Here is a 26712-nt window from a genome sequence, read left to right as displayed (position 1 = left end):
CGTCGGAGGGGGAGTATAACAAGATAATTTTGGTTTTATCAACTGAGTTGGTAATATGAATTGGCCACTGTAGAGAGTTTCAAAGCAAACGCAAAAAGCTAACACTCAAAACGTCGGCTATGAAACTCTTTCCAATGACCAATTTACATTGACACTCAGTTGATAAAACCAAAAGCATTTCGTTGTACATCCCCACCTACACAGAACCACAGTTTCTTTAGAGACTTACTCTCTTATTATATCTTAATGTCGAGTTCAGAGCCGCTCTCTTTCTTCTCAAAATTATTTATTCTTGATAAGCTCAAAAATATAGTGTAACGACGAGGATGGGATTCGAACCCACGCGTGCAGAGCACATTGGATTAGCAGTCCAACGCCTTAACCACTCGGCCACCTCGTCTGTTTTTATAAAATTGCTCTGCATTAGAGATGCCATTTTTGAGCTGTTACAGTTTGGGGTTTTGGCATTGGTATTAGGAAACCAGTAGACCATGATTTCTTGATTCCCTCTCGGTGAAAGTTATTCTTGTTTGTGCATCGCCATAAGAGCTAAAGTAGAACCAAAAGTGATGGGTGTTTTTGACACACCGAAACAACCAGTGTTTATTGTATAGAGTTTCGACGGCTCGTTTACCTCATAAAAGGCAGATTACCATGTTTTCAAATTAAAAAGATTAAAAATTTTCAATTATCTTAATTATCCTCGTAGACCAGCGAGTTGCATAATCCCTTTCATTTGAGAAGATTTGAGTCACAAAATTTAAGGTTGATTGGGCAGAAAAAAATTCAAAATTGCCAGAATAACCAAAATAGATAAGAGGACAGACATGGAGTAGACTGAAAAAAGGATTGTAGATGTTAAAATTCAAATTTCTAGCCGCAAGTTTTCAAAATGCACGAGCAAAAAACGGGACTCAGCCGGAAGCATTGACTGGGAAATTATATACGCGTTTTAAAACGTAAAGGGACGTACCTATGAGCTTTGGTGTGCTGTTTGAAATTAAGTTATACCTTAAAATAGAATTTATCGACAGATGAGCTTTATTTTCGATAAATGATTTTGCATCATACATAATCACGTAAATAATTGATGTATATCCATGCAATATTTGTTTATCTCAAATGGAAAGAAAAAACCATTGAATTGAATTTAGCGAGTTTTACCGGTTGGAAAGCTTTGCAGCTACCACGAATCCACGGAAAATTTAAGAAATTAAGTTCGAGAAGCTGTTTCCAACAGTGTTTTTCTTTAGATATCTTATAATTTTTCAATTCGAGCTGAGTAGTTTCGAGGGCGTGTCTGCGACCTGTTGTTTATCAGTTCTACGGCTAATGGAAAATTTCGAAGTAAAACGTAGTTGATGATCTCCATCATGTCATCCTGTCTAAGTTTATCGCTTTGAATTAGCTTCTCATTCTTGAGAGCCAAGTTGAAAACTGCGAAACGTTGTCATCAGCAGGTTGAAGAGGAGGTATCATTTATTAGTTTTTGCGACATTAGTAAATAGTCCTTTTCGCGTGCGCTGATTGGCTAACCCGAGGTGATTAGCGGAATGCTGTTTACCTCCTAGCAGCCGGAGAGAAAGCAATTGGGTTCTTGTTACGCTTCGGTCTCCACTGGGAAATTTTTTCAATATTTGCAAAGTCCATTCCCAACAAGTATTTGATAGTGAGTACGTCAAACCTTTGGGTTTCGAATTTAGGGCAAAAAATCGATCGATGTACTTGGTATACGACGATTAGGAGGAAACCATACATTCAAAGTATAGTGCCTTTTTTCAGAGAAATGGCGATGAATTGCCCGTACCTTTGGAGGCTTTATGTATAATAAATCACGTTGGAACAGAATGAGCGACAAGATGCATGCTTGCGCTCGTCCGTTTAAGCTCGAAACGCGCCATGCAAAATTCAACACTTATGCTTTTGCTTCATTTCCATAATTAGTGAATAAGCAATTTTGGTAAACTCTGATTTGTTAAGGAAAGTCATCAATTTTTGTCGACTGTTTTCTTCCCGTTTAGGTGGTCTGCATTAAATTGATATCAGAGCGAGTTTGATGGATACCAATGCCAGCAACGGAAACGACTCTTTCGATTCGTCTCTGATAAATTTTACCAAAGCCGAAGGCTTTTTATGGTTTGTTGCCTTCATGGCAGACCTATTGGCTAAATTCATCCTTAATTTGATCACCATTATCGTATTTGTGAGGCAGCGCAAACTACAGCACAGGAGTACATATCTGGTCATCCACCTGGTAATAGTTGATCTCTTGGTCGAAGCGGTCTCAGGGCCTCTGTCTTTGACTCCTCCTCCATTGACAAACGTTTCCTTACTATACCTTCGAAGTATACTTAGCAGGTTGTTTCCTATAGCATCTGCAACTACTCTTACTGCAATTTCTCTGGAGAGACTGCATGTTCCATTTTGTCCATTTCGACATCTCACCGTCAAAAAGCGTGCTTACGTCAAAGCAATCGATGCTATTTGGATGATATCCACCTCCTTGGAAATAATTCAAACTTTTGCGATGCAAAGAAATCTGTTGTCTATCAGCGTAATCGTGTATTTCTCTTATTTTTCAAGTGTCATTATAATTATTTCAATCTCGTATCTTTCGATATGTATAAAAGTTCGACGTAGTCGGTATCTTCAACACGAGTCAATGGCCATTAGAAACAAAGAAAAGAGACTCACAACTTCCTTAATCATTGTTACATTTGTATCTCTACTGACTTTGTCACCAGTTTTCATTTAAGTAACTATACAGATCTTCTTCAGTGTACCTGACTTAAGTCTTTCCAAAGCATCAGGCATTCGGTTTTTTCTCGCAGTAGTTCTATCCTTGGGCTTAAACTCCTCAATAAATCAATTAATTTACTCCATGACGAATTCAAAATTCCGAACAGGCCTTGCAAGGATATGCTGTAGGCGTCACTGACGCCGGCATCCAATCCATGCCATTCCTGCATAAGTGACCCGGAAAATTTTCCTCCTTAAGAGTTTTCCCAGCCATGATCTTCTTCGGCAGTTATCGAAGTTTTACAAGCAGCCATTTTGGTTGCAGAAGCTACTGAAACGCGAGTTTATGAGTAGTAAATGGATTATTTGATTCGTGATGTGCTAGTAGTCAATTGCAACAAATGTAACGCGTTTAGTTAACCGTTTCGAAAATGACAAAAATAAAGAGCTGTGATTATTAGGAGGGTTGTAGATCTTTCGACTGGCTAATAAAATTTGGTTGAGTGGGTGGAGAGGGAAGGGGGATTATGACAATGATCGTATAATAACGATCATTAACTCACGGCCTTAATGCAGCTGTGATTAGTTCTTTGGTGCCCTGGTTTGGCAAGATTTCCAAACTTTTCTTAAATTAGGACCATTACAGGCACTAAAAATTCTTCTCAATTATCCTGGCAGCATTCTTTTAATACCGTTGTAGACAATCGAACTAAATTGATCGCGATTGCACGCAATCCATGGATTCGGCTCGATCATTGGGCTGAGTTCAAATGAGTTTGTTCGGCAGTCAAACAAAATGGAACGACACTTTAATTTTCTTTGAGTGCAGTTACCAAATCAACCGTGGCTTGTTAGGTCGGTTGCTAAGGAAACAGTTTAATCCGACAACGGTGCCAATCGATCATCGCGAGTCATGAAATAATAGCATTTACAGGCCATAGCAACTGGACGAGTTTGCTTTGAAGTTGACTTTTACAGCCTCGTTTCTTAACAACTCTAAAAACAACCCCCTCCTTCCCATTTTTATCAGAGAAATGCACTGATCGTCCATTTCCTCATGAAAATCGCATTTTATGAAAATACCTTACCACGCATATGACGCATACAAATGTAAAAATAGTTGAGAGAAAAAGGATAAAGAAGAATTCATGCCAATTAGAACCGTCAAGCAGCATCTGCACCTCAATGTGACCCCAATGAACATTAGCTACATGAAACAGTCAAGAATCGCACGTTCAAATGCGCCCGATTGTCTGCTTAGAACTAAGTTTTTTAGTTATCATGTTCATTCAATTGAATTCAATAACACTAGATTTAGATCAATTTATAATCGTGTCGATTTTGCTGTCGATAACCTTTGCAAGGCTGAGATTTGTCAAAAGAACTCGTCCCACGTGTTTAAAATAATCGCGGGATTGGATTTCCTGAATGAACCCGACTTCATTGGATAAACAGATTAACTGAAATCCAGGCGATGATCAGTCAAACAGATCGATTAGGATTGTCATTGCTCCGGATAGGTCAATTATGCTGGGAATTCAAGCGTTGGGGTTTGTACTTTGATCTAATGACTTGGTTGTTTAGTAACCAGTCAATTATGATTATGAGAAGCGATAATTACACAGTTCTTTCCTTTTTCGTTTTTCTTTTCGCTCTATGATCAAACTGCGGTAAACCTTGTATGTAAATTGTGAGGAAATAATATTTGTAGAGAGACCGGAAGTGAGAATCGCTTGCTATGCATTCTAACCGAATATGAGCGGGCCAAGCTGGCTTTGACGCAGAGGAAGTCGGACACAACAATAGGAAACGTGACACCGTTCCGGCCAGTGGTTCCCCGAAGAAATACACTATCAAAAAAGACGCTTCACAATATTTGTCATTCACATCTTTACATACATCATAAACAATCTCCAGTAAACACAAAGGGGTTGCAAAGCAAGTGCTTTGGATGAAAGGTGAGTTATTTCCATTCGAAATTGTCAACTTATCATTCAAGTCCTCTTTTAAATATGACGAGGAATCGATTGCGGAAAGAACCGCTTTTATTAAAGGGTCAGTCTCGACTCTTACAACGCAGAGCTGATGAAAAGCATTTTAAAAACATTCGTTACCTCAGTAATCATTAGAAAGGAAATGTTGTCCTTTTTCAGTGGGGCAGAGAAATCCCTTATTCGATGTAAAGGTGAATCGCAGTAGTTTATCGTCTCGAATGATTGCTCGATAGACAGTGCGATACATTTCGTCGACTAAACGCCGCCTCAGCGAAAAAGTTGGAATTTGTATCATTTCGTCAGCAGAAAATGTCTTTTAAATCGCTTCAAACTTTGAAAATTAAGAGAAAATTTAGATAATTTATTTCTGAGATGTCTGCCAAATAGTGAAATTTCTCCTGCTTTGCGAAGTCGCCATCACCCTTGCGGGGCGGAAGATAGAGCATCTTCGAATCGCTCGTAGAGGAAGACGGTTAAGTACCTTTAACAATCATCATTACGTTAGAAGTGTATGGTAATTGAAACAAAAACTTTTAAAATTTTGAAAAACAAGGGGTATTTTATTGCAGACAAGGAATGCTAGAAGATTTTCATTTAAGCTGGTTTGCTTGATTTGCCTATCAAGTGTCATGTTTTGTAGAGACTGACAGATAAATGATTACAGATGCACACTGATGTTAAAATGTCAAGTGACGTCGTGTCATATTCCGTCGCACGGCATTGTCAACAACAAGGAATGTTCCAAAATATTTGCAAAATATTTGCTCAAGTAGCAACATAGTATATATATTTAACTTCGCTTTGCATTTTGAAGAGTATATTAGTCATACTTTGCTGTCACGACTCAGTTTGTTCAATAACTAAACAAGCAAGGATCGTTTAATGTTAACCGAGTATTATTTAAGAGTCCGTCTATTTTGGAACATAGCGTTTCTTACGCAAACTTTCTACAAGTAATAAATTGTATGGTTAAGAAGGATAAATTTATGTTATGTTTGTGAGGAAAATTGCAGCCAGGTTCGACTCATTTTTTGCGTTGGTTAAATTTCCAGTAGGAAATCAGTGAGCTCGACCACTGTAATGAATTCGAACAAGGTGCGACATCTTAAATTTTATTCCGTTTAGCAGGAGTGTTCATATGGGAATTTCTTTGTCTGCTTATCAAAATTACTCTAGTAATAAACGAACGAGGCACTGACCCCGCTGATATAAAGGGGCTCGTCTCAATAGGCCTCAAGAAGACAATCGATAAGACTGATGACAATAATTTATCCTTTAAAATGAGTACTGCGGGAATGGCCTACGTGACAAAATTTTCTTCTGGCTCTCTAGTTTTTATTCTTGTAGGCGCTTGGATGTGTTGTATAAATCTCTTCTTCCTTGGGAACAGTTTTTGGTATCTGACAAGGCTAAATTTCAGGGCATCTGTCCTTTTTGATTAAGAATTTCAAGTACATGCTATTTGTTGTTAAGAACGTATCATGCAAAGCAGATATGAATGATATCCTCCAACTTGAAGTGTTATCGAATTAAAGTTATCATTTGCAAGTAGATGACAGACAATAAACTTTTTAAAATACTGGTATGGCTGAAAAAAGTTAGATTCATAAATGTGGCTCATATCAATCGCTTATTTTATTATCCTTCTACATATATCATTGTATTAGCGTTACCTGGTAACTCCGCTGTCACAAAAATATATCGTGACGAATGTGCGAAGTCAGTGGGATTATTCTCAAATAAATGTTTGCTTTTCATTCCAGTGTATCCTGAGAAATAATGATGTTAGTGAAGATTATGTTGTGATTGTATTCTCTCACGTACAGCACTTGGAGTAGGAAACACTTGCGAATTAGAGGCTGAAATATCCAAACTTCTAAAGGTAAATAATATGCTTTTTCCAGATGCTTTAAGAACCTTTAAAAAACATCAAAGCGAGGAAAGGTTGAAACCATTTACTATAGACACTCAAATAAGCCACCGCTTCCTCTGTCTAAAAAGCCCCTTCCTCAGGTTTTTTTTTATAAGCCTTCCTCCTCTTCCTCTCCGAAAACAAAAACTACAATTATTATATTTTCGTTTTTCCTTTTTGGGCTATTCAGCAGTTCAGTATCTGTGCTGAAAGGGTTCCATTCGTTTCCGCTTTAGATATCGTAGATATTCAACTAAAGACATCTGACACCTTCCTCCCCTCCCCACCCACCTGCAGGAAGACCCTTTATCGCATGTGAGAGTGAAATCATATCGCAAGAATGCGAATCAGGAGTGATGTTCATTTATAGGACTAAGCACCTTAGATCTCTTAAACGCTATAATAACGAGTCTCAAATATACAAAACACAACTCAACAACATTCCGATAGTTATGAAACAACGGACCTAAAAGACGCTTAAACAGTCGACTTTATCGCCTTATGGAGATTGCATCAAGACATTCTTACCAACGCCATCAACGGTTGATAGACTTTCTTACCAACGCCATCAACGGTTGATAGACTTTCTACAACTTGAGACTAACGATTACGTATACGTTCATTCATTTTGTTTAACGTTTTCATATCCATTGGGAGAGATTTCTCTTCCCCACATCAATTTTTTCAGTCTCTTTTAACACATAGCTTATTTTCTGAATTTGAAATATTTGCAGTTCCTTAATGGCTGAAGACCATAATGACAGTTCATTTAACCACAGCTTCGAATCGAGGAATTCCTCCGTGTGTGGCTCTTCAGACTGTATCCCGTGGCTTGCTGTGAGCATCACTGAATGTCTGGCCATAGTCATCTTTAATCTCCTCACCATTATTGTATTTGTGAAGCAGCGCCAGCTACAGCGCAGAAGCACTTACCTGATCATCCACTTAGCGGTAGTCGATCTCTTGGTCGGAGCAGTCTCAGGACCTGTGATTATTGCTTACCTATTTAAGTTTTACCTGGACTCACAAAAGAAGCATTCAGTAATATTTCCAATATTTAGTGATTTATTCCCCACAACTTCAATTGCAAATCTTGCTGTCATTGCTTTAGAAAGACGACATGCCACATTTTATCCCTTTAAGTATCGAGAAGTTAAGAAGTGGATTTATGGGATCATAATTGTTGCCATTTGGTTCGTACCTTTGTGTAGAGAGATCGCTCAGGATGTTTTATACTATCGAGAAGGGAATTCGGATCTTTCGATATTGTTTTCAAGATTTAGTTATGTATTATATTCGTCAGTTTTTCTTAGTATTATCTGCATTTCTTACATTGCAATTTTTATAAAAATCCGATGCAGTCCTAATCCTCATCCTCACAATCTTGGTCCAACTAAAAGAGAAAGAAGACTAACAACCACCCTTCTTTTCGTGACGCTTGCGTCTTTGCTGACTTGGCTGCCGTCTACCTTTTTCAGAATCGCCATATTTTGGGGTCACAGAATGATGTCTTCTCAGTCCTTTTTTTATATTTATGTGACAGTGGCAGCGTTGATTGGTGCCAGTTCCTTGGCAAATCCAATTGTATATGCCGTAAGGATGCCGGAATTTAGAGAAGGTTTGGTAAAATTATTCCGCAAAGCCCCGAATCATGCATATGAGGCTGATTCACCACTAAGGACTAGGCAGTCCTCCTTACCCTAAACAGTATTCCTGAGCCAAAAATTTAACTTGTCGCAAGAATCATTTCCTGAAATATCTTGCATATATATGCGGTGTTCTTACTTTTTCCTTGATACAATGATAGTAATTTTTTTTGCAAATTTAGTCTTAATCACCATGGCATGGGTGCCTTTTGAGTATCACTTTTTTGCATGATCTACATGCAGTTTCTATATCATTGCGATGTAATATTTCAATAAATGGCTTGAGCCAAGGGGTAACGTGATTCTGTTAAGAGTCGGATGATAACTTCCACTTAGGTCGTCAGTCACATATTCGAATTAGAATAACCGACGACATTCCTTCTACCTTCAAGCAGACGGTTAGATAACACGGTCATATTAAGCTGTTAATAAGGATTCTTTTTGTAAATATTATTTAGCAAATATTATTTGTATTATTAGTTCTCTAGGAAGGAAAGAAGAAATAAGTGAGCTGTAATTAAGCTATGTAATGTTATTATTGTGATGCGTGTCTCGTTAGTTGAGTAGGCATCGTGAGACCTTTTAATGTAACATTTGATAAAATATATAAAGTGTTGACAGAATTTTGCGCGTTGGAAATTGCTCTTCGCATCTTCCTTACCTTATCATAAGCAAAGAGCCTTAGGTCGTCATTGAAAGCAGTGACTAATGTGTGGTCTTGCATTTCAATAAGAAAACTTAGTTTTTTGCGCCTCATCCCAAGGTCATCTGGTCATGACCAGCTTTTTCTTACTTCCGAGTACTTTTAAAAACAATGCGATGGAGAAGGAAAATATTGCTTCTCACTAAAGTTCAGCTATGCGCTTGGAAAAAAAAAACTTTACTACTTTTTTTCTCAGACCTCAATAAAGTAAATGTTTCCTCTAAAGAATTTCATTTCTTTTCATTTTCGAATTAGTTTTCGTCGACCAAAAAGCATTTTAATTTATACTATCTGTTTTCATTTGAAAAGAGGTTTCAGATTGGCCTTCCTGTTTTCGAATGACGAAAACAACTTCCGTCCAAGAAGTTATTTACAAATGAATTAAGGAAAATTGACCTTCTGTATTCTCTCAAATAGGCGCGGGGGGAAGAGAGGGGGGGACCGCTTATTTGAGAGGGGCACTTGTTTGGGGGGGGGGGGACAATATATTAAGGCTTGGATCAGGAGCTTGCCCCCTCAATCGTACCTGCCCCAAATAATTGGACTGTAGAAATTTTCAGCAAACACATCTAAAATGAACAAAGAAAACGAAGGCTGGTAATGATAATATCACAAGAATTGTATGATTATAATACTTTTATTACTACTTATACCGTGTTTATTCGATCAAAGGCCGCCCTCGAATAAACGCCACATCATTATGCGGCATTTATTCGAATAATAGAGCCAAAAAGCACTCAGCGATCATTGCTTCGATCGGAATTTGAAATTTTGAGTGAACCAGACACAGATCTTTTTTAATGTACCAGTTTTAATGTCCAGAAAGCACATCCGACATTAGATCTTTATTCAATTTGTGTATTGCAGTAGTAATAAAATGGATATTTTGAAATTGAGAACAATATAAAAAATCAATTTTTAGACAAGCACTACACATGTAGTAGTGTTCTTAGCTGCGAGGATCTCCTAATTTCATCTTTCCACCGCAGTGCAAATATGTGAATTTTCATATATCTAAAATCTTCATTCACTTGGATGTTTATTTGGACCCAATTCATTAACCAGCTCCCAGTTGGCTTGTTAGCTCAATTGGTAGAGCGCTGCACCGGTATCGCAGAGGTCATGGGTTCAAATCCCGTACGGGCCTGAATTTTTTTCAGGTCCTATTTACAACTACTCGTTTCAGTAGTGTTCTTAGCTGCGAGGATCTCCTAATTTCATCACTACACATGTTTTTGTTTTTTACAATTAAAATTGTCATTTACCATACTAATGGGAAAAAATGTTTTTCGTCTTGTCACGCGCGTGGGACAAAGAAAAATTCTGAGTCTCTATGAGGATTGTAAATTGGATTTTAGATAAACGCCGCCCTCGATTAAACGCCACACTCGACTCACGAAAAATTTAATAAGCGCATAATATTAATGATTTGATAAAATAAGGTTCTCAAGAGGTATCCTTAAGAAGGGGGCTCTCCATTTATCCAAAAAAGTTCCGAATACAATTTCAAGTATTAGAAAAAAAACTTAAGCTGATAATTTTAATCTGATTTGGGGATAAACAGTAGCATGGAGAGAGCATTTTGTCCTAAGAATACCTAAAGTAAAAGTTAAATAGCTGATGGATACTCCCGCCAAGTTTTAATCGCCGCGTCTGTTAACTTATTTATTGGCGAGGTGATCTCCCCTGTTTTATTTGACAAGTGTTATTGATAACTTTTCGTGCAGCCGTTCACCATTTGAAAGCTATCGAAAACTCGAAAGACTCATAAACCAAAAGTGTACAACTCTACATCTAATTTAAACAATGAGGCTGCATCAAATTTTCCATTGCTAAAATCTTCGCCAGATTAAAGAACTTCTCCAACTTCCTGGGAGAACTGTCATTATCAAGTAGTCCTAAATGCCAAATAACATTGTCAAGGGAAAAAAAACATTAAGCATCTTGTATTTGCATAAATTGACCAGCACTCTAGTCGAGGAAAATGTCAACAACATTACGTTTGTGGGACTGAGAGTTTTCAGTGGCTCAGATCAGTGGTGAAGCAGAACTCCCTGGAGATATCTGATGATTATTTGGAATTGTCCGTGGGTTAAGCCTCTTTTTGTCGTTCAAAGCTTTACATGTTAACTATCAAGTGAGACTCTGCAGGTGGACTATTATCTCAAATAGGTAATCTTCCTCTTTCCAAAACAAACGACACATCTATAATTTGATACCTAATGAAATTAATCAAAATGGCCAATAGTGTCTTGTTAAAACTGTAAACTAATATTATAATCCATTTGCTGTTTTCAGCGGGTCGGGTTTTGTTACACGATTAGAGATAAGATTTACCTTTACAAAATGACCCCTCAAGATGGAAATAAATTCTGGTAGATCAAGCCATATAGACGCAGTTTAACTGACTCATACAAGATAAGAGTATTGTGATGTGAGGTAAGACAGAATAGAGTAATAATATCTTTGTACCTATTTTTATCGAAATTATTTTATTTTGCTTTTAAAGCATATACCAGTATTGCATGATAATCAAGCTTAATTAATTGACATCGACTTAAAAAATGTTTTGAGAGTCCTCAATCAGAGAGCCCTTACAAATGTAATACAGGGTCTACAATTTTGAGAAGTTAAAAATTCAGACATTCAGCTGTCGAGAACACTTCACAATGAAATGAAAAGGACTAGAAAAAAAAAAAAACAAGCTGCACTCAGGTTGTATCTTCTTCAACCAGAATATATAAAGCGAGATTTGAAAGCAATTCTAATCAATGAAGTAGCAGTCATTTTTTTATTCTTTGTGTATGTGTATTTTCTATCTTTCGGAAAAATATGAACTAAAGTGACAGGAAAAAATAAAAAATACATAAATGTGCAGATCCTTATCGCGACCGGTGACTCTATTTCCATGTCAAATTATTTCAGGATTTTAAAATTCACAGTCACAATTCACGATGGCTGGCGACACAATTACCAAAACTTCAAACATCAGCTTTGGGAGCACGGCATACCCAATCCTTCCGGCATCGAACTGCATCCAATGGGTTATTATAGGAATCATTGAATGCCTGGCTATTGTCATCCTCAACTTGATCACTGTCGTCCTATTTGTAAAACAGCACCAGCTACAGCGCCGGAGTAGATACTTGATTATCCACTTGGCGATAATCGATCTCTTAGTTGGAGGAGCCTCTGGTCCTCTTTTCATCATAAATGGAATGTCCAACCCTTGTTTCCACTGGGAGTTGTCTGAAGCTTTCATTTTATTGTGTCTATATTCCCAGTGGCCTCCCTTGTCAATCTCGCCGCTATTTCTCTTGATCGATTTTATGCAACATTTTTTCCATTCAAGCATCGATCAATCAAGAAATGGGTCAATGGAGCTTTCATCGCTGCTATTTGGCTGATAGCTTCATTGGGGGAAACATTCCAACTGGTTTTGATTTTATATCTGAAAGTAGATAGACGCATTCGAGGAATTGTAACCTGCACATTTAATGCATTTTTTCTTTTTGTTATTTGTGTTTCGTATACAGCAGTCTTAATCAAAGTCCGACTCAGCCCCAGTCGTCACCACCGGGGTGCAACAAACAGAGAACGGAAACTGACCACAACCTTAATCTGGGTCACATTTGCATCTTTATTGTCTTGGTTACCATTTAATGTTTTCGCGATATTGTCGAGTTTTAATAAAGCAATTTCAACCTGGCTTTGGGCAGACAACGCAGCTGTGACACTTGTCGGTGCTAATTCTTTAGCAAATCCAATTGTTTACGCCATAAGGATGCCAGAATTCAGAGCTGGTGTTAGAAACATATTATGTAAGGTGCCTAACCGTACACGCCCCGTAGCTTTACCACTTTAGTATCTCCAATGTGTATATTAAATTCTATTAAGTACTGGTAACTACTTAAAAATTATTCACCGAATATGCTGCTCGATAATGTCCAGTGACCTCAACTTTTGTTTATAGTAATGTTTTGGTCATAAGATTGTTACCAAAATAAGGTGATTTCTGCGTCAAGTCTCGCGATTTGTTTTGTAAAAGTATACCTTTGATAACCCTTTGAAAGATATTGCAATTTAGTTTGTCCCACGCCCCTAAATCAGGGGTTTGGCCGAAGAACGGATATCTTGCATTTGTTCAAAAACTTGTCTCCGTCGGGTTTATCTCTTTTTCGTTTCAATTTGTGTAATAAGTAACCAGTGTGCCAATGTGGATAAGCTTGTTTATGATAATACATGAGGCAAGAGCAAGCAACATCTAACAATAATCAACTCAATCAGAGGTTGCTGTTCTTGAATGCAAAGAAATGACTTTGAAATTCGAATTGGAAATTTTATGATTTTTTTATATTGCAAAACATAATAAAGAATGTCTATGGCAAATAATAATCTTAGTTCTTCATTAGGGCAGTTACTTCTCTACTCTCTTCCGCAAACTGATAATTTCAAACTGAAAAAGATTCGTTAAAAAGAGCTCGAACTTGAGAACGAGATGGATCATTACTAACAATCAGCTTAAAAGTAAAAACGTGCTCGACCTGCCATCCATGCAACATTGTTGAACAAGAATGGCTCTCCCGTTATTGCCTTCAAGTCCTTCAAGTGGTCTCGAAGATTCTTTTAGCAGTACTGAAATGGCTGTCAGCGCTCCGCTCTGAAGGTGTTACAATCGTCATCTATATTAATCTAGAGCTTTCACTGAAATTGTTTACGACAAATATTGGCTGAGTTCGGGAACTTGACACTCATTGAGCATTGTAAGCCTCATTATTATCCAACTGCACAAAGTAGAGCACAAATAACGCGCGAATAGCCTACAAATATCCTGCGATATTGTATGGTTATTTGGAAAGTTGGTTATTTTGTCGCTATGCCATTGTGGAGCTCTCAGTTTTTAGGGAATAGAAGTTAGGAGTAAATAGTTCATGATCAAACTCTGCTCTCGCTAACTGTAAAATGAACTGGCAATTCTTCATACCCTTCCCCGCTTTGGCATAAAATTGTTTAGAAACAAAACCTTCAAATCTACGTTGGCGGGAATACTTATAGGAACAAATTATAAATAATTCTAAAGCCTCCAAACCTTGGCAATTTAATTCCTTAAAAATGGATCACACTAAGATGAGATATATTTTGGCGTAATTTATATCTCCTATAGGATGGCGATGATGTTCAATTGAGTAAGCGTTATTTGCTTCTTCTTAAAAATAGATACAAGGTCATGCAACTGTACCTTTCCCTATCGCGTGTAGCTTCCTTTCTTCATCAAAACTAACCTTTTAGTTTATGGGCTATTTTCGGATGGTAAGGGTTATCACTATCAGGCTTTTCTAGAAATCTACCCTTTGATGAAAAAGTATTATTATCTGGGAGATATATAGGCAACTTTTATTGCTGTTAGGGTTTCATTTTCGGCCCTTAGGTGTTTGGAGTCCTTTAGATTTCAGCTATTAACTGGAACTCTCTTACCATTTGCGCCAGTCTCACAGAGCAAAACCGAAAGTGTTTACCTCGGATGACAAATGATTTACTTTTAAACTTATTAAACTTTCGATGTTTGTTCGAAATCGTGGAAAATCGTTTCCCAAGAAAAAGAAACAAAGAAAACAAAGAAGACAAACACATAAAGAAAAAGCGAGAGGAAGCAAAAGAACATTAGAAAAGCAAAACAGAAAAAAATAAATGGCAAAGGAAAAAGAACCTGCATGTGACATGTTACAAGTTAGGCAAATCAGGTTTGCCATTAGCGTTGGTAAGAAATGAAAACTTATAACTTCAGTTCAACTGCTGTTTTCAGCTGGTTAGCTTTTGTCACAATCTCGACATGTTACCTTGAAAATCAACTGTTGGAGACCGAATAAATGAAACTGGCAAATGAAGCTATCCATCTACAGCTACCTCGTAGCAAATCATAAAACAATAAATAATAAGTATTTAAAAGTTCTGGACTACTTTGTTCTGAAAAAAGATAAAAGCATAAATTAATTTATTGTGACCACACATCAGTGTTGGCATACATCGGGCGTACCCTTGACAAAGCCAAGCAAAAACCCAATTAGGCAAAACGTGTTGTCATGAACATTCTTTCCTCATTTTCATGAAACCAAAACACGGGGTTGTCTCGTTTCTACATTAGATGGCCAGAACCCTAACCGAGAAAAATTCTGACATAAAACATTTATCAGTCGGGCGCGGGACAAAGAAAACAAAATCTCATTCGCATGAGTAATCGAAGCACAGCCTTCGCACTTCTATAATGGCCTAACTCACCATGGAGTTCTCCGAGGCTAACACTCGATTTTGAGCATCAGAGCGAGGTATCCGAAGGTCTGGGATGAGCATATATCTTGATCTAAGGACCAAGCGCAAAATTTGATAACTTACCTGCCCGCTCTAATTGCAAAATACTTCTCGTTCGAACTCCCCTGGGGTAACCGATGGTTGCCTCGGAGATCTTCACAGACTAATTTTCATATTCTGCTGAGAAAGGGATACTACCTCCTGTTTGAATGTTGAAGTGATGCATAGAGAGTATTTGGTTACACACTGCGTTATGTTTATTAACAATGGATGGAGTTTCACGTGAACTAATTGCATTGTAACCGCTGTTGTAGTAAAGTGCTTTCTGGCCGATTGATGCAGTAAAGTACCAATTTCCTTCCTGAGGAAATGGCTGGCTAAATATTGTTCTGTCTAATGTTGCATACGAGAGAAAATATTACCTTGATCACATTGATTTTATTGACATTTGCTGACAATTGAATTATGCATTACAGAACGATTCGCTTTCTGTTAAAATTGAATTGCAACAGCATTACTTTCTTTGAATCACCAAAATAAGTATTATGGTTTAAATGATGCTTTTCTGGAACGAAATGGTCATGTGTACGACGTTAACACTGGCTCATCAGGCAAAAACAGGGACGAGTTTTAGCGACAAATATACTGGGATTTTAACTAAAGCGCCATACTATACTTGTTTGAAATTGCTGATGTCTTGATTAGTTCTTGCAATCAACAAACATCCTACCATCACGAAGAACAGAGAGACGAGAAACAAACAGAAAAACTAATCGTTAGGCTATCGAATTGGATCTTACCTGAGCTTATTAACCTCTGTTTTTTTTATGAGGACAACTAATTTCTGATTTGACACAAATTTAAACCAATCAGCGAGGATCATCAGTATTAAAAAGAATGATAATTTCAGTTCATCAGCTGCTTTCAGCTGGTCAGAGTTGCGCTACATAATCAACCTAGCGAATTGTCATGAAAATCTTCTTTTGGAGACTGTCGATGAGGTAGGCGAACTTTTAGCTTAACCAAGATACACAATTCGGTGAGAATTTCAAAGTATCTTTTTTATTCGTCTTTTTCTCTTTCTGCCTTTTTCGTTGGTTTTTTTTTTGTTTTTTTGGCCAAGTTTTAAAAATATGTCAGTCTTTAGCTTTTCCATTATGTTGTGCATTGAACTTGCGATTCTGAAACATTTTCAGTGGCGGAAATGACGGCAAAGACCACCAATAAATTAGTTTCAAACAGCACCTATGCGAGAACTGGATCAACCTCTTCTACATCAGAATGTATTGCATGGTTTATAGTGGTCATTTTTGGAATACTGGCCATTGTTATCTTTAACCTCATCACAATCGTTGTATTTGTGAAGCAGCGTCAGCTACAGCGTCGGAGTAAATACCTGCTCATCCATCTGGCGATTGTCGACCTCCTAGTCGGTGCAGTCTCTGGGCCTTCTTTCATTGCAGAGGGATTTTCGTTCTTTTGTTATCAGAGGGATAATACTATTGTTGCAAGATTTTTATGGGAACTATTTCCCGTCACCTCCCTGGTTAATATAGCAGCTATTTCTTTAGAAAGATTACATGCAACATTTTTCCCATTCAAGCACCGCTTTATCAAGAAATGGGTGTATGGCGTTATCGTAGCTGTTATTTGGTTGATGGGTTGTTTCAGCGCTATGTTAAATGTAATTTTCAATTTTTTCTTAAAATCAGATTCCTTTATTTTACATCGGTGTGCTGCTACGAAGCGTATATCATCTGATCTGCCTTTTGATCATTAGTATTTCTTACTGCTTTATCCTTATCAAGGTTCGATGCAGTCCTAGTCCACAACACCATGGTGCAGCTAACACCGAAAGAAAACTGACCATCACCTTGATTTGGATTACTTTTGCGTCTTTACTCTCTTGGCTGCCGCATGTGGTTTTCTCCATCACAACTATTTTTTTTGAGGGAATCTCAAACGTTTATTTCGCTGCGGCAACATTACTACTAATTGGGGCTAATTCCCTAATAAACTCCATTATATACGTCATAAGAATTCCAGAATTTAGGGCAGGCTTGGCTAAAATATTCTGTAGGAACCAAAACCACATACGCCGATGATGATTCTACTGATCTTGAGATTTTTTAAAGGGAATTAATAAAACTGCACGACTCGTGCATGACTTTTGTTTACATATCGGAAACGAAAGGGTATTTAAAGCAAATAACGAAATGCCGCATTAGGGCTAACAATATTTTTCTGTGGCTAGGAATGCGTGACCTAAAAATATATTTAGAAAAACAAAATACATCTAAGTACACGTTTATTTCTTGAGCTGGAAATCCGACTTCTCAATGAAATCAATTGTATCTTTCGATTGCCTCGAATATGCCTTAGTTTAGAGTCAAATATTCTTTTTGTTGAACAAACAGTATTTTTTTTTAATGGACGCTCAATGTTTAGTTAAGAGTACAAAATGAAATTTCGCTGTTCAAAAGTTCATTGCTCCCAAATGGACTCTTCTTGAATGCAAAATTTCGTTCCAATTATACCAATTTAAAGGAAAACAGTCAGTTGTTGTTGTCCAGTTGTATTTTCAATTCATTGCTCTTCTTGATCAATCCGGTTGTTGCAACACTTCTATTTTTCCTCAGTGATAATTTTCAGTTTGTCCATCACCAAATACAATGTTTTGATAGATTGCATGACTCTGAATTGCCGCAATGACTCGAACGTTTTTTGTTCTTTGTATTACTCCGGTGATTTTATTTTCCCATTAGGATGAGTCTACTTATCACTGATTTGACCGTGTTTCGAGCGTTAGCCGTTCGTCAGAGCGAATGGCTAACGCTCGAAACCTCAGCCTTTAAACTCTTTACGGTGGCTAATTTATGTTATCAACTGAGTTGATAATATTAATCTACCCTGTTATACTCTCCCACCGACGCAGTACCACAGTTTCTTTAGAAACTTACCCCCTTTATTCGTGTTTTATATAGTTCGTTATGCCTTTTTATCGCCTACTAGTATCACCCTCTCTGCCTTTCCCTTATAAAGATTAACCCTTTACTCCCAAAATCAGTATGCACAGTCTCCATTCTACTCTCTAGGCATTTCCTAAGGTTCTGACAAGGAGAATTTGTTCAATAATCAAGAGCTTCTTGAGTTGGTGATCATTTCCTTTATTCTCATGACCTTAATGTTTAATTCAAGGTGATATTGTAAGGAGAAATTAGATGCTGGACACTAAGGAAGGGTTAAGGAACACCTTATAGAAGAGGTGTGTTCTCAATTAAAATCGAAAAAAAAAACCAAATTAAAGCTTGCTTCTTTTTAATGTGTCGAGTTCTTAAGATAAACAATTAAAGACCTTGAATTGGAATATCTACCGGGTTTAAGCGGTTTGGAGCCCTGCGAAATAATAATTGTAATATACCTGCTCTCAACGCTGGCATCCGCAGGGCGTAAATTATAGGATTTACTAGCGAATTTGCCAATAAAAACATGTTTATTATCATGAAGATACGAAACTTTAACTGGAAAGAGAGGCGTAAAACTAGCTCAGATTTAAAACCCACCACACCTAAGAGTGCCACCACAGGTAGGAGCGTCAAAAACGATCCAAAGGTGACAAGAAACAGTGTACTCGTTAGTTTTCTCTCTCTTAGGCCGGCTGCACCATGGCGTTGAGGATGACGACTACATCGGACTTTAGTATAAATAGAACAATAGCTTATAGATATAACCAAGAGAAGGGTGAAATGATAATAAAAATATATTACTTCGAAACGAAGGTGGCTGTGAATATCGTACACCGTAAATTCTCTTATAGGGATTAAAGTTACAGGCACTGACCATATGACAGCAATTACTAGTCCATAAACCCATTTCTTAATATAACGATGCTTGAAAGGACGAAATGTTGCGTGCACTCGTTCTAATGAAATGAAGCTGAGATTAGAAATTGAGACCAGATGAACAATTTCCATTAAAACGTATTTTACTCCAGGTAACCAAGTAACGTCTCGCATATCGTGTTCCCACATATCACAGAAGTTCCCGATCTCGTAAACCCGTACAGGTCCAATCACCGCTCCGATCATGAGATCGACCATTGCTAGGTGGATGATTAAGCATGTACTCTGGCGCTGTCGCTGGCGCTGCTTCACAAATACAACAATAGTGATGATATTAAGAGTGATTACGGCCAGAGACTCAGTGATGAACACAGCGAACCATGGGACGCACCTTGAGACAGGAATCACCAACCAGCGCACATCACTAGACTTAGTAAGAGTTCTGTTGCTGGTGTTTGTGGCCACTGCGTTTCTACTGAAATTTTCCATTCACCAAACGACCTACGAGTGGAGAGAACAGTATTAAATATCGTACATTATTCATAAACGCTTTCTCCCTTTAGTCTCTTAGTCAACGGAGACAAAAATCTTAGGTATGGTTTATCTTGTCAGAACTACAAAAACGTTCACTCAGTATATTTGCACATTAATGAGTTGGCCACTCGGTGGAAATAATTAACAATTATCAGACTAGGTTGAGTAAAACTGTCGTGATGTTTCACATTTTACAACTTCCTCATCTTCATTTCCTTTATTTTGTTGTTGTCCATGTCCGATCGATGTGGAACAAACAGTAACGAACAGTAAGGCACGCTTTAGTTGTTTCCCAAATTTTTCCTGAATAATTGATGGCACTCGTTGTGTATGTTTCCGGCAACTGAAATCTTGCTGAATAGTATGATCATAATTAAAACAATAATTAGAGGTACAATATTAATTTGCGTATGTGTGCTTTAAAGGCTTTCTCCCCTTTAGTCTGAAGGAGATTCACTTACTGTTATTTTATAGTCGGTAAATTTATCTTCTCGCAAGTTCTGCAAACGGAGAGTAATTGGTATTATGATCATGAAACTTAATTAAGTTCATTGTGAGATAACTGACAAGAAATATGACTTCTGATAGATGTTGGCATAGCGGATACAAAAGACTAAATAAATTGAAGAACAAAAGCTTTTTACATTAATCAGAAATAAGAAGAATCAACAGAGAAAGAGCTCTTGTCATGAGATCTCGAGCCGCATCCGGTCCTTTTCTTTTCTCTTACTGATCCAACTATAAAAAGTCTTTCCATTAAGGCCGAAGCAAACTGTGCGCTCTTGTTTTATGCGAAGCTTTGCCCGATATTTCCTCATATTGTTTGCTAATAGCCTAGAGCCGCTAATTTCCAACGATGTCTGACCAAATTTCATTTGCTCTTTACCAACATCATATATTGTTTGGCTCTTTTAAAAGGTTTGCACGAAGTAATTTCCCATTCAAGTATCATTTTATTAAAAAGTGAGTGTACGCTACTTTAACTTCATCACGTGGGGCAGTTTTTGCAAGTTCTCCATCACATTTGCAGTGAGAATGTCTTGTCCTGATTAGAAATTTGTAATGAAGTAACGTAAAATTCAGCTCCTATTTCAGCCATGAGCATTTCTGAAATTTTTATTTGTGTAAGAGTCAGATGCAGTCGTTATCCTCATAGCCATGGTGCTAGTAACAGAAAAGAAAGACTGATTGACTACTATCTTGCTCTAGGTAACGTTTTGCGTCCCTTGTTGGCTTTAATGACCTGTCATATACTATTTTATCGAGCTCAATGATGTTCCATACAAGACTAAGCTGGTATCAAATTCAGGTTTAGGACTATTGAATTAAATTAGATTTAAGTTGCACGAATTGTAAGAGAAAATGATGATGCTACTCGTGTTTAGATATTTTTTAAGAGAATTAAGACTGCGCGACTTATGACTTGTATTTACATTGCAGAAACGAAAGAGTATCTACATACAGCAAATAAGGGAAACTTTTATAGCGTTCTTAAAATCATATTAGATGTAATCCGAATCCGTCCTGGTTTTTTCTTCTTTGGCTAATAATGCACGGCTAAATAATCTTTTGACAGAAAGTAACGAATGTCAAATCCCACGTTTATAACTTGAGCTGGAAGTCTGACTTCTCAATGATATCGATTGTACTTTAGGATTGCAAATAACTTATAACCTCACATTTGCCTTGGTATGGCGGATAAATGCTGTATATGTGGAAAAAAATAACAATTTACAAGGCTGGCTCACCATTCCATATACCGAAAAAGAGGTCCGGTCGTAACATTGTTAATTAAAAGCCTCTAATTTCTTCACTCCTATTTAATTTTCTGTAAAAAATCCTGGCATCCCTTATCCGTCTTTGCAAAAATGGTTTTTATAATTTTTGTTGCAGTTGTTGCTTCTTTTTTTTTTAGGAAGCCAGTACTCAATTAAAAAGTGCAAAATAAAACTTAGCTCGCTTTTCAATCGTTTCAGTGATTATAAATGGACCATTCTTAAGAGAAATTTTAGTTCCCTTTAAAAAGACAATTGTATCAACTGAAAAGGATTGTCACTAACTGTTGTCCAGCGGTACATGTCTTTCTTAGCACGGTTATTCTTTATAAAGCCGGTTGTTGCAGCATTTCATTCCTTTTGGTAAACTATGTTCAACCAAGAAAGCTATGCAATAGGTTAAACATCTTCTTTACCTTTAATCATTCATTTATTTTTCTTTTAAAGTAATATGTTAAACGAGTCAATGCATGTGATTATGAATTCCCTTTTGCCTCTCGATTGAAGAAAATCCTATAGAAGAGAGGTGTTCTCGATTGAAATCGAAACATAACGAATAAAAAATTTAATTTGCTTCATTTTTTTAAATATGTACTGAGCTCTTAAGATAAACAATTAAAGACCTTGAATTGGGATATCGGCCTGATTTACGCGGTTGGAAGCCCTGCAAAATAATAGTTGTAATACACTAGCTCTTATTTCTGGCATTCGTATGGCGTAGATTATAGGATTCAATACTGAGTTAGCCATCAAAACTACTATTATTGCCATAAAGCTATCAAACTTTGACTGGAAGGAAAGGCTTAAAACTAGCTCAGTATTTAAACCCGCCAAACCCCAGAACACTGCCGCAGGTAGGAGAGTCAGAAAAGAGCCAAGGGTGACAAGAAACAAGGCGCTTGTCAGCTTTCTTTCCCTCAAACCAATTGCGCCATGGGGTTGAGGAAGACGACTACATCGAATTTTAAAGTAAATAGAAAAATAACAAATAGATATAAAGAAAAGAAAGGTAAGATAATATAAAAAATACACAAGGTTGCGACGGGCACGCGTGCTTAAATCATGAACTGGTATTGATTCTATTATTGGGAAAATTGTTACAGGCACTAACCAAATTAAGATAGTCATCACAGCATAAACCCATTTCTTAATAAAACGATGATTGAAAGAACGAAATGTTGCGTGCACTCGTTCTGATGAAATGACAACGAGATTAAGAATGGAGACCAGATGGACAAAATGCATTGATACATATTCTAATCCAGGCAACCAATTGGCGTCTCGCAGATCGTGTCCCCACAGGTCACAAAAGTTCCCGATCTCGTAAACCCGTACGGGTCCATTCACTGCTCCGATCATGAGATCGACCACTGCCAGATGGATGATTAAGTATGTACCCTGGCGCTGTCGCTGGCGCTGCTTTACAAAGACAGCAATAGTGATGATATTAAGAGTGATTATGGCCAGAGACTCAGTGACGAGCACAGCGAACCATGGAATGCACCTCGAGACAGGAACCACCAACCAATTGGTAAGAGATCTGTTGCTGGTGTTTGTGGCCATTAGGTTTCCATTCACATTTTCCATTCACCAAATGACCTATGAATGAAGAGAAGTTGTAAACGCTTTCTCCCTCCGGTCCGTATTGTTAGCTGACAGAGACAAAAATCTTAGGTCAGAGAAGAAATTTTTACTTAGGTTTTATCTTGTTAGAAATATGCGAATATGCGAATGTCCGTCAGTTTCGTTTCATTATGGAGACGTAGAAACTTCGTTGTTGAGGGCTTCAAGTCTGACTCTAAAATCCAGCAGGACACAGACAGCAATATCTTTTGTTGGTTAAAACAGCTTTGACAAGTGGCATTTTTCTTTAAATTGCGAGGATTATCATCAAATGACAAAGACGTGACCATGGTTTACACGAATTTCGTAAAGAAAGGAAAACTTACATAATGATTTCTAATTTAGTTTTACTTCATCTTCACTGCCCACACATATCACCATATAAATACTAGCTATATTAGCGAACTTTTCTTGTTCAATAAATCTTATGAGCTGTTAGTTACAATTTATGTCAAAATCTTTGTAGCACTCTAAGTCCTCTAGTACAGTTAAAAGCCTGATTACGATTCATTTTTATCAAGCGAAAGTACTAGATGCCAAAATTGCCTGAGCTCACAAAATCGTAGCAGGGCTTAAGCCTTAAATGTATTATTTACATAAATGTCAGTTGTAAAACCTTAATTCCAACACCTAAATCAAGGCGGAGGTTTAAAACTACATCTAGTGGTATATAATAATTGAGATTGTTTCGTTTGTTTTGTTTACAATTTCCTCCTTCTCCCGTCACATACCCAGTCGAGCATCAAAAGTCGCTAAACGAATGATCAAAAATGGTCTGTGGAACTGTGCTACACCGGAGCCTATCCATGGCAATAAATATGGTGATTTCGAGGTTTTTAAATTGTACGGAATTTAAGGATGGGTACTGATTTCGATTTCCCAGAAAATTTGCCGCAGAGAGGAACTGAATTTTCTGAACTCAATTAGAGGTAGTGTACTGCATCGAGTTCTGCGAAAAGTTCTAAAATCGTTCTCTATCTTTTTGTGCGCACAAAAGTAAGAAAAATCTCGTTTCTTGCTCTACGTGGACAGATTTTGCTGTCATCGTAGCTCAAAGACGAGGAAAGTGCCAACGATCATGAAGTTCTGGCCTCAAGGATCTAAAATCTGCCTGCAGATTACCAACCGGCAAATCTGCCGGGCGAATATGGTTCGGGGCCTTGTGAAATATTCGGATCATTCCTGCCCTGAACTCTGGTATTTTATATACCAGAGTTGCGTATACAACTGGATTTATGAAGGAGTTAGCGCCCATTGACATGAACATCGTCGAAATGAGATATTACCTTGACTGGGAAGAGAAAAAAAATGATTCGACCTTGAAAAAATACCCAAAAATAGCGAGGAAACAGAATGGCAACCAAAAAAGCATCGAGGAAAATGTAACCCAAATTAAAGTAAAATTCAATTTTTTTTCTCTGTTGGACGCTCCATGGTGTTGAGGAGTAGGTTTAAATCGGACTTTGATGAAAATACAAATAGAGGAAACAAAAATAATCAAAAGAACGATCACATGATAAACACTCGAGAGCAACCAAATATTGCGAAAGTGTATGTGCGTGTATTCTATCAAGCACATAAAACCTGCTTCACCTAATAACGCCATAAGCCATATACCAGCAAGTGCAACTCCATAAACCCATTTCTTAATAAAACGGTGTCTGAAAGGGAAAAATGCTGCATGCACTCGTTCTAAGGAAACAGCAGCGAGATTAACGAGGGATGTCAGGGGGAAGAACGTCCTTAAAAGGTGTGGAAGAGGATTATATAGGTGACCTTCGTGATCCCATTGAAAACAGATGTCCTAAATCTGTAATATAAAGACGGTAAGAGAAACTCCCCCAACTAAGAGATCAACCGTCGCCAAATGAATTATCAGGTATATACTTCGGCGCTGTAGCTGGTGCTGCCTCACAAATAGGATGATCGTGACGATATTAAGGGTGAAAATCGCCAGATATTCAGAGGTAAGAACCACTAACGACAAGATGCAATCTGATTCATGAGGAGTGGAACTCTTTATCTCGTAGATGCTGTATGGTACAATATAAGTGGTGTCGGTAAAAAATGATTTTAGAATTGTTAATTACCTCATATTATTGTACAATTATATCAACCTTTGCTTTTTTTTCGTCTACTCTATCGATGATTTAAAATATATTTCACACACTTTTTGTCGTTTTGAACCAAATACGTTCCTTTTGAAGATGTCAACAGCTCTGAGGGTACAAGACCGAAAATTTTTTTTCCATGTCGTCCACGTTGGTACAGGGATACTTCAAAACTCTCGTGAATATTGTGTTTTGATCATACTGTTCTTGTCTCTTTAGCAGAGAACACGTCGGACTTTAATTAAGCTTTGTTTCACAAGAAAAATGCATTAAAAGATTGCGCTAAGCTGAGTGTTGAGAAACACCTTATTATTTTGGAGAGAGGTTTTGAGGATTGAAATACGCCCTCTTTAAGAAATACTTGCTAAATTTTTTTTGCCTCATCGATATTTTGTTTCTGCAACACTGACACGCTGAATAAGAAGTCAATACAAAGAAAGATTAACCTGCCTTTCTTCAGCGGCCATCAGTGGATAACAGTTACCATCTTGATACCATCTTTGATTAAAGGACTTTTGTTGCTGCGCCTCAGTTCTCTTCAGTGAGGCGACTCGTTGTATGAGATCTTGAATATGGAGCTTCTGCTTATCCCTTATTTTTCATAGAAGTTACAATGTAAGACCATATGACAAGTATTTACACAGAGGAATCGAAAGGGCAAATAAAGCAAACAACAAAAACTTTTATAGCCGTCATAAAAACGAAACAAAGTCCAAGCCGCATCCGGCGAGGCTATTTGTTTTTTATTTTGCCCAGTAATGCATGGCAAAATAAACTATTGACAAGACCCCTTGGAAAAATAAATTACAACTTCTGTATCTGCAGATATCTTTCAGCCATAAAATTTGCAGAAATTTAGGGCTAAATTTTCAATTAACAAAATAAAACATTTCCTACGGTTTTGGTGCAAATTGAAATAGGCAGGTGGTTTTCAACTTCAACTGTCGATGTTGAAAAACCCCATTACCCTTTTTTCTCTAACACAACACCTGGAGGAAATCGTGACATCCCTAATCCTCGCTTCAGATTGCAGGGTATCTTTGGATTTAAGGAGTGACTTTCTGAAGATAATTTGATTTTATCAACTGAGTTGATATTAAGTGAATTGGGGTCGCTTTGCGGTGGCCAATTATCTTTGCCTGTTTTTGACAGTTTGTTAAAAAATGAGTGAAATGAGATTCTCACCTGCTAATGTTCAGGGGTCCGTACTGAATCATGCTTAACAACAGGTTAGTGCTTAAGCGCATGTTTGCAAAATTTCTTTCTTATTTAAGAGCTTCGTTAAATTATCCATGCCACTCGTTAGAATTGAGAGTTTTTTTTCTTTTAATTTTAGTCTCAGTCATGAAGCTTGGAGTTCAAGCTGGCTTTCATACGCAAGGTGATATCTGAGGACTGAAGGCTCTTGTCTTCATGGCGGCCTGGGGGGGATGACATAATAAAAAATAACTTTTATTAGTTTGGCTTTTAAATAATAAAGAGAAAACAAGCTCTATCACTACTCTATTACTCACTATTGTTCGGTAT

The 26712-nt window shown here is 37.4% G+C and overlaps 2 protein-coding genes and 1 non-coding gene across 4 annotated transcripts; 2 read left to right on the top strand and 1 right to left on the bottom strand.

Moving 5' to 3' along the window:
- Positions 1–318: 318 nt before the first annotated feature.
- Trnas-gcu (transfer RNA serine (anticodon GCU)) lies at positions 319–400 on the bottom strand. The gene has a single exon. It is a non-coding gene; the product is annotated as a tRNA-Ser (tRNA).
- A 4020-nt stretch (positions 401–4420) lies between these two features.
- LOC131799469 (neuropeptide Y receptor type 2-like) lies at positions 4421–8914 on the top strand. Of its 2 annotated transcripts, none has more exons than XM_059117183.2 (3): positions 4421–4697; positions 6560–6615; positions 7380–8914. In XM_059117183.2, exon 3 carries the CDS (start codon positions 7387–7389, stop codon positions 8347–8349), a length of 963 nt encoding a protein of 320 aa, XP_058973166.1. In that variant the 5' UTR covers positions 4421–4697; positions 6560–6615; positions 7380–7386; the 3' UTR covers positions 8350–8914. The 2 variants fall into 2 exon arrangements, with proteins under 2 accessions (XP_058973166.1, XP_058973165.1); XM_059117182.2 differs by having other exon boundaries at positions 4422–4697; positions 6497–6615.
- A 7590-nt stretch (positions 8915–16504) lies between these two features.
- LOC131799458 (parapinopsin-like) lies at positions 16505–17405 on the top strand. The gene is made up of 2 exons (XM_066162978.1): positions 16505–16984; positions 17109–17405. Exons 1-2 carry the CDS (start codon positions 16505–16507, stop codon positions 17403–17405), a joined length of 777 nt encoding a protein of 258 aa, XP_066019075.1.
- Positions 17406–26712: the final 9307 nt, after the last annotated feature.

Source organism: Pocillopora verrucosa, chromosome 3, assembly GCF_036669915.1.
Source record: "Pocillopora verrucosa isolate sample1 chromosome 3, ASM3666991v2, whole genome shotgun sequence".
Taxonomy (NCBI): domain Eukaryota; kingdom Metazoa; phylum Cnidaria; class Anthozoa; order Scleractinia; family Pocilloporidae; genus Pocillopora; species Pocillopora verrucosa.
This window is presented reverse-complemented; position numbering and strand designations above follow the sequence as displayed.

What these genes read in the sequence shown, in the direction of transcription:
- LOC131799458 (XM_066162978.1), top strand. Translation starts at nt 16,505, where the DNA reads ATGACGGCAAAGACCACCAATAAATTAGTTTCAAACAGCACCTATGCG. An exon ending in GTTTCAGCGCTATGTTAAAT is followed by an intron (nt 16,985 to 17,108) that starts GTAATTTTCAAT and finishes ATCCTTATCAAG; the next exon opens with GTTCGATGCAGTCCTAGTCC.
- LOC131799469 (XM_059117183.2), top strand. Translation starts at nt 7,387, where the DNA reads ATGGCTGAAGACCATAATGACAGTTCATTTAACCACAGCTTCGAATCG.